Consider the following 8,921-nt stretch of genomic DNA (forward strand, 5'->3'; position numbering starts at 1 on the left):
CTTGTTCTTATATGAACTAAAGATTCCAAAATAATTTAAAGCACTTGTTTGTCATTGGAAATATAATACACAATACCATTTCTATATTAGATTTTCATGGTATTACTAAAATAATAAATCACATTATTTTTCATTTAAAAAATGGAAAACTGAAAATAGTAAAACAAAACTGACAAAATTATAATTGGTTTGTGCTGAGTTTTATCTAATTTTAATACAAGTAGTATTTTTTATTATATACTGCATATGTTTGAGAGTTTAAGATATTTATTTTTCTTGGTTGAACAAAACTCTTCATTTGAAATACTTAAAAACAGCTCTCTGAGAACATTTCCAAAGTGACCATTAAGTGAACAGAAACAGTTTTCAAATTTTTGAGCAGATGTTTAGGAGAAGATAGAATGAAAGGTGACAGATCCAGTTTAGGTGAGCTAGTGAGGCCATCCAATTAGCAGGTTACAGTTATAAATGGAACCCATGGTTTTCTTGTCTAAAAATGCTGTAGGTTTATATTTTCAGGGTGAAGGAAAAGAAAATGTAATTATAGCCCAGATCATTTTATACTAGAAAACAACTGTGGAAACTAACTTTAATTTTTCAAAACTCAATTAAGTGTGTGTATGGTCCATTGGTATCCAGCTTTAACACCTGCCTGTTTCCATAAGTGCCATGTTCTACCACAACACCAGCTTCAGCACACTTGCTGTTAGAAGCTAATTCTTTTTTACATAGAGTCACAAATTGGGAATAAAGTTCTAACCCTTCTTCTTTTCCAGAGTTAGAGTGATACTGCATGTTTCTTCCTTTAACTCTCCCCCCGAGGGTGGCTTGAGGGATGATAAGAATGCTGCCAGGTAGATCCAATATAGAGACGTTCTTGCCATTTTCTGTCTCACTTAGTTTCACATTTAACAGGGTATTAACTGGGTGGGGAAGAAAGAGAAAACAATTTGAAGTGAAAACAAAAAATACCAGCAATTTATAGTTGATCTAAAATCTGATGTTTAAAACTCAGTTTGTTGGCTCATGCTTCTAACCCAAAGACTCTATTTAAATTTTTATAACTGATTTATTAAGTTAAATAACATAAGCATGAAAAACAAGGTAAATTTCATGCAGGAAATGGCATGATACTTTAAATCTGACTTGGCAGTTAAAATCAACTAACAGTTTATCTAGAAGGGACTGAAGAATTAACTGAATACTGAAGCCTCGAAATATTATTGCCCCAAAGAGAGAAATGAAATTTTAATCTCTTGTTCCTCATTATATTTCATAAGTAAATCCCACTGGAGAAAGACCATAATAAATCCTCTTCACACCAAATTCTGCTTCATAAGAACAATAAATAAAAATCTTATTGGATTTTAAACTTTGTTGCCTAGAGTTCTAAGTTAAGACAAAGGTTCTAAGTTCAATACCATTACAAACCAAGTAATTTTGCAGTTTCATAACCTCAAAGGCACTATTAACAAAGAATAATTATTTTTCAAATATAATGCATAGGAGAAAGGTAGAAATGAAAACAAGAATCGCCAGACATTGTTACAACTGAAAAAAAAAAAAACCAACCAAAAAAATATAGCTGGTGGCATGTTCTTCATAAAATACAAGAAAATATGGTATTATTATTTTTATGGCATTTATGAAATTATATTTATTGCTAGTAAGTGTCAAAATCACCATAAAATCTATGATAAAAATCTAAACTTAGAAAACTCATAACATTAACCATTTTCAAAACAATAAACCAAAAAAAATGTGCTTAATATAAATAGCCTTAGGGTCTCACTTCCTACACTGAGGGTATAAGTAACTGCGGCTTACAAAGAAAGGTCCTAAGAGAACAAATTATAAAAGAAACTTATATACCTCTCTCCTGTCCAATAATTAGACTTGAAAAGGCATGCTTTCTGGTGGGATAGTCAATGGTTTCAATATTAGAGGGTCTACTATAAATATTAAAAAGGATTCAGGGAATTAACCTGGTAAAAACCAGCCAAGGTGAACACTCAATTCCTAAGCTATACATTAGCACTATCAATTTTCACTTAACTAACATCTATTTTAAAATACCTCTAATCTTCTTTATTACAAACAGAACTCTGCTATAAAGCCAGTGGTACTTATTGCTTGCATCTAAGGAAACTAACTTTCTAGAGCACATCTATCTAAAGGAAATCACTATCCAGCTATATGGGCTTCTGGTTAATGACAGAATGAAGAGGCAATTTTGGAGTAACAAGCCAGAGAAGTAAGTACAATTTATTATACTTCCACACACCACCCTCTACTGGTTATAACTGAGAATTCAATTAATGCTGTTGGAATATAAATATAAGTATATAGAAGGACATGAATACAAATACAAATATCAGTAAGTAGAATTAAAATGAGACAATGAATTAATGGCATGTTGGAAACTCAAAGATCCTAAGACAGATTATCAATCAAGTATCTCTAATGATCTATATGGGAAGTGAAGCTTTGACAGGTCCCTGGAATTCAGTTCAATTAAACTGAATTGAGAAAAATTCTGCACATTTCTATGTCAGCCATGCTATTTTAGGCTTTAATGAACATAACTGGTTTTCATACTCCCAAGGTTATGTACAATGATTTGATTGGGAAATTTCAATCTATGTATTTATTATCAGCTGGGATTTAAGAGAATCTCATCACTCTGGCTTACTTTGCCATCTGGAATAGAGGGAAGTATAAGCTAACACTGTCAATAACTGATGAACTTATTTTGCTTATACTTCACACCAGCAGAATGTGGTTTTTAGAGTCACAATTCTTCATTGAGATACATGATATATAAAGTTTTTTTGTTAGACTACTAAAAGGACCTTCTTGATGTTTTCATTTCACCACAATCTTATGCATGTATTTAAAGTGAACTCATTTACACATATATGGACCACATAGAATTTAATCACTGTAAAGCAAAATGCAGCTTGGATTTGGTTGGTTCATTTGATCTTATTATAATAAACATTTATTTAAAAAGACATAAATTAACTTTAGAAAATCAATTTTAAGTCACAATGACAAAAATTCTCCTCCTGTTTTTAAAGATGTTTACCATACTTTAAAATATTTATTTATATATTTTTTACATCATTGTCTACCATAAATTTTATAGTCAATAATGATTTAATTCAAGGAATAATATGAACTCAGGAAAATGGACAGGATGTCCAATATTCAAGCATCAGGACCTGGCAAATCATACTCATTAAAAGAAGTCCTCATTTCATTTTCACCTTAAACCCTTCAAAGATCCCTATTATCATCTGGATTTAGATTTCAAATTATTAGTTACTGGCTTTCTACCCTTACCTTATTACAATCCCTTCAAAAATCTAGTTTTCATTCTCTGACAAAGTTGCCAATCATGTTGGATATCTCAATATAAAATTCCCTCTAGGAACTTCAGTTCTTTTTTTTTTTTTTTTTTTGTCTAAGCTGATCCTTTTATTTAAGGCTTTGGAGGTGTGGGGGATAATTATTTTATCAAATACTGTCTGGAGACAATGTATTACTTGATTTGGTATGTCTGAACCCATGTAATTATCACAAGGAATACATAGGGGTATGAACTATTTAGGATCCTTGGAAGTTGCAGGCAGGTATGTTACTGTTCAGAGACACACATTAACTCTGCTTTCTTTGCCCCTGGAGGAGGTATGATTATGATGATATTGAGCTTGGTTCAAGAATCAGCAGAATCTGATTATGTTTATATACATTTCCTACAAACCAGTGCATAAATGGTAAATGTAAATTCTTTCATAATAATAATTACATAAGTCTGAGTTGTCCAGAGTTGATTCCATATCTATAACTACAGTGTCACCTATATGCCCCTCTTAGGGACTCCAGGAGATAAGAGAGACTATATTAAGAAATGTAGCATCTGTTTCTCCCTATGTGGCTACCTTACTTCCAACAAGTTTGTGTATCCTTGACGAAAACTCAGTGTAGAATGTGTTTGTGCGTATGCGTGTGTGAATGAATGTACATCATACTTGCTTACCTTAAACTCTGGAATAGGTAAATAGCTAAAACTAACAATAGTATAAAGTAATTTAGAACTGACATACCAGTGTAGTTAAAATTGTGTTTTTTGCCCTTTTGGTTCATCAATCTATTGTTACTCAGTCTTACTCTTACAAAGAAACAGCATCAAACACCTACCCATTTTGGGAAGAAGTTCTTTGTCAGCTCCCTTGAAAAAGCACACGTAGATCACTAATCCTCTCTGAATCTGTAATAAATCACCACAGTAAACTCAGAACTTCTATATAGATACAGAGCTAAATAAATACTATTTCACAACTGTCACAGAGGTTTAAAAGCAAAGGAAGAAAACTTAGTTTCTTACAACAGATTTGATTTCTTAATTGATTATGTGAGAAAATAAAATCTTTTTCAATTACCTCAGATATAATTTCTATAAAAAATGAAGTTTAATATATAGCTAACAGCAGTGAAGACCACAAGTTGTACCTTTAAACATTTACTTCTAATCATAATCATTAAAACGATGAACTAGCTTCCTTCCCTATACGGCTAACAGACTTAGAAACAGTTTGTGAGGCCACATTTATTCGACTCCAAATGAATTCACATTTACTACATATGGCTGACATTATCAACAACAGTGTGATTAATACATCATGATGTCATCACTATTTCTCCTAATTCATTTACTTGTAGATAATGAAAGTAAGACTGTCAATAAACTCCAGGAAACTGTTCAATTATTTTTTTGTTAGTTGTTAATGCTTTAAATAAATATAGTGACTAGGCCTTAGAAATTGCATTTATGATACTAAGTTCTACATTCATTATCAGGAATGAAAGCTTATTTATTTTCTATGACTTAGATGTTTATTAGTACTTGTCGGATAGATACACCGTGGAAAAGGGACATTTGATAAATTTGATTTTGCTAAGTGATCATTAGAGTTCTGATTTTGTGAATAACTTTTTGAATCATTAAATTTTTGATTTTGGATATTAATCTTGTTAAGTCCATGGGTTATTATGAAGGTTATATGAGTTAATACTTGTAAAGTGTTTAAAACAGTGCCTGGCTCATAGTAAAAGCTATATAAATGTTTATTAAATGAGCATGTAAAACTCCCAAAGCACTTTACATACAGTTTTGCACATGACAGGGACTCAACTAATCTGTTGCTTTCATATTCAACTGTATATAACAGACAACATGTGTAACATTAATAGTATTCTAAGTCAGTATAAATGCAACTCTTCACTCATACCTGATTTACCTGGAAAAGAATTAATTTTTTAAAAGTACAATTGTGCTTCTGGGACAAGTAAGGGACTCTAATGTACAACCATAGTAAGTTAGCAGGCTGAATGATACAGAGAGCTGTACCATGGTCACAGATCTCTCCACTGGGGTTGTTTCGGCGTGAGCCAGTATCTCAAGCATACTCCTATGTGGACACTCCCAATGTGTCAGAATTAAATATCTAATTATTTGCAGAAACAGATACCTATTCTTTCCAATAAGCAGACTACCTCCTCATTAAGGTATTTTCTTTCGGCTTATTCCAATAATAAATTTTAAGTTGTGAGCTACAAATTCCCCTCTTCAAGTCAGAATCACTTCCCTAGTAGCTTCTTTTGGTATAAAACATTTTAAATATTCTCACTGTAGCTTTAAAAAGTTCCCTTCCCACAAAGAAAAACGTTTGTGACAGCAAAGATCTAGATGAATGAAACTAAGAACACACAAAGTAGTTTTCAAATCTTCTGACAATTGAAACAATTTTTTAAAAAATCTTAGAACTTTTAATGATAGGGAATAGTATGCTTAGGAAAGAACTTACTTTTTCACCATCTAATTACTTGTCAGCTCCATATATTAATTAAGTCATGTGTGGGAGTGGAAGAGAAAGCTTTAAAATAGCTTTTAAAGTTTATAAACACAAGATGATAGTTTTGGGAAGGCTGCAATAAAATATCTGCAATTTTGCAGAAGGAAATATGGCATGAAGAATATAAAAAGATAAAGCAGCAAGCAAGAACTCTAAATGATTAATAGTTTATGATTTATAGTTTCATAAGGCAACCATAAAAATTGGCAATTCTTTAGATAGGATGGTAAATATATAAAAAATAAAATTTTTAAAAATGGAAGAAAAACCAAGACCCCAGAAAGATTATAAAAGAACATGAAATTCTGAGAAAGAAAATGGGAGAGGAAAAATAGGAATTTTTATGTTTATAAATATTTCCAAATTAGCAGAAGTTAACTGATTCTGATTTAAGAACACTCATGCACATATCTTAATTTCGAGGTGGTACTGAAAATAATGATTAGGATTATATTAAAGGATGCTATATTGGGACCGATTTTGACAAATAAGATAAGTGAATGAGACTCTCCCACGTTACCTCAAGTCTTAATTTTGAACTAATTAAAAAAAAAAAATTCAACTTACTTCAAAAATAAGCCAGGGGCCTTAAAGGACATTTTATTAATATTTATTTTCGCACAGCCTGGGGGCAGGCTGTCTTCAAAATACACAAGTAAAAAGAAATCATTGGTGTGTTTTAAATTGGAGGAAATGTATTCGCTAACAATGAAACGTTATTATACAAGCTGGAGTCTTTTTTTTTCTAGTGGGAAACAAAGTTCTTAAAGTCTCTTGAAAAAAGAATGGTATCTTGGGAAATCTCATTTCACTGCTAAGACCTAGCCTCTCAGTCAACATTAAGAGGGAATCAGAAGGGATCCGGTGCACAAGTCAAAACAGACCTTGAACACTGGCAACAAATGTACCCTACAAGATCCAATCAGACCAGGCCAGGACCCCAGTCGCCCCAGCAAAGGGAAGGGCGTGGCAAGGCCTTTCCTCTGTGGAACCGAGAAGTTTGAGACAATGTAGAAGCTCCTGAAAATCAAGTGTGAACGGGGCCTCGGTCCCTCGCTGCACACACTTGCCAGACACCACGCCATCCACTCGGGGCACGCGGGGGTACACCTTATCGAGACAACTCGGAAATAATAACCGTGCACCTCCCAGGATAACAGGAGCTGCGGGACCGACGTTACCTCCACCCACTGTGCCTCTGCGTCCCGCTCGGCGGGGCGTACTTGCAGCCGGGCGTGCAGGCACTGCTGCAGGAGCGCCCGCGCCTGAAGTGTCCGGCCGCTTTCAGCCATAGCTGGAGCCAGCGCGGGATCCGACTGCGCAGGCCCCGCCCCCGGCGCGCTGGGAAGACAAGCTGGACGCGGCGTCCGGTCGCCAAGACCGCCTGTGGTCCCGCCCCTAAGGGGCGGGGCCTCTGATTGGCTCTCTGATGTCCCGGATGTAACGTCATCTGCAAGCTGCCTTTAGGCAGAAGCTACCCGATGCTTTAGGTTTTTAGTGCATAGTTTTAAACGAGTGAAAAACAAAAACAAAAACAAAACAAAAATCCCCAACGCTTTGGATCTCTTCCCTACGTGGCTCTTGTATCCAGACTTTGAGAACACTTTAAGTTCATGTTATGCCCATTGTCAAGATAGGTAAAGAATGAACAAGATAGGTAAAGATTGAATCACAACACAAATGGAGATGGAAAAGCTATAAATCATCCAGCATTTTTTTTAACCCCAATTAATGAAACAACCGTGCCTCTTCTACCCAGGACCATTATAAATTATTTGGATTTAGCAGTTAGGGAAATGTGTTGGTATGCCATGTGAAACACGCTTTTGGAAATCAGTCCTTTACAAAACACTCTCGCTAGGCATATTCTTACCTGAGAAAGTGTGTGATTGTTAATATTTTTTTTTAACGAGCTACTAACACAGAATTGAAATGACATTCTGATGCACATGATATCAAATTCTGTGATGTGAAGTTTCCTGTAGGGCATACTGTATTAGAATGTAAATAAAATTAAACAAGGGATTGATTTTCTTTCCCACATAATGTATTCCTTGAACTTGCATCCGATTAGCATTATTTTTCTATGGGCTTGGAAGGTTTAGAAGAGGAATAATAGTGTTACCCTGATTGCATTACCCAGGTCATTGATTTGGGCTCAGTTGGTACAATATGCCTAAACATTCGTGTCTGTTGTTTTAGAAGATGACATCACTGATAGTGTTGCTATCCATACAAAGTAGTGTGGTTGAAGAAAATAATCCATGCGTAATCAGCTTCCTTTCTACACAAAATTGAAGCAGTTTGTTCGCTGGTTATTTTGCAGCCTGCCTTACACATTTTTGTTAAACAACAATAACAAAAAAACCCAAAATTTCACATTATGTTTGATTCCTGCATTGCAGAGTTTCCTACATTTGTTGATACTGTCTGCAAAGCACAGCTGAGTAGCATTGCTTAATGTCTGCACCTTTGTGCTATTATAACTATTGAGTCTCTTTTCTCTTTAACCCCAAGACTCAAGTTTTACAGGACTAGGAGGAATTTTAGCATAGAGGCCCTCAGTTTTGACCCAGAATAAGAAAGGACTGTGATGTCTATTTGTACATGGGTCCAGGAGGCAGGAAAGTCTCTTGAAAGTAGGGTGTATGGTTCCCACAGATCTCTAATTTTAAAATTGGGAAACACTTCTGTGAATAGATGGAATCTGGTTGGTAATGGTTAGCCTTTCAAAACTCACCAATTACTTTGGCGTTTCTGTTAAATGAGGATCTTCTGGACATCAATGTGAATAGTAATAGGTTGCCACTCATTTAACCTTGCTTTCTACCTTCAGATGGCAGGAGAGAGTAAGCAGTAAAGAGAAAGTGTTTCCTATTTTACTTTTTTGGTCATCTAGTCTCTTTCCACGCAGAATTTAAGAAGCAAAACACACATGCAAGACACACATGTAGTGCAATTACAAAATGTGAATGAAAATAAGGCTTTAGGAGTAAAGAAAAT

At 34.5% G+C, this 8,921-nt stretch overlaps 1 protein-coding gene across 1 annotated transcript; it reads right to left on the bottom strand.

The window, feature by feature from the left end:
* Positions 1–597: 597 nt before the first annotated feature.
* On the bottom strand, positions 598–7,210 carry DTD2 (D-aminoacyl-tRNA deacylase 2; the record flags this gene model as incomplete). Its single annotated transcript, XM_084241300.1, has 3 exons — positions 598–923; positions 4,204–4,273; positions 7,100–7,210. The coding sequence occupies 3 exons, from the start codon at positions 7,208–7,210 to the stop codon at positions 598–600; spliced, it is 507 nt and encodes a 168-aa protein (XP_084097426.1).
* Positions 7,211–8,921: the final 1,711 nt, after the last annotated feature.

Source organism: Talpa europaea (assembly GCF_964194135.1).
Source record: "Talpa europaea genome assembly, chromosome: 8".
Taxonomy (NCBI): domain Eukaryota; kingdom Metazoa; phylum Chordata; class Mammalia; order Eulipotyphla; family Talpidae; genus Talpa; species Talpa europaea.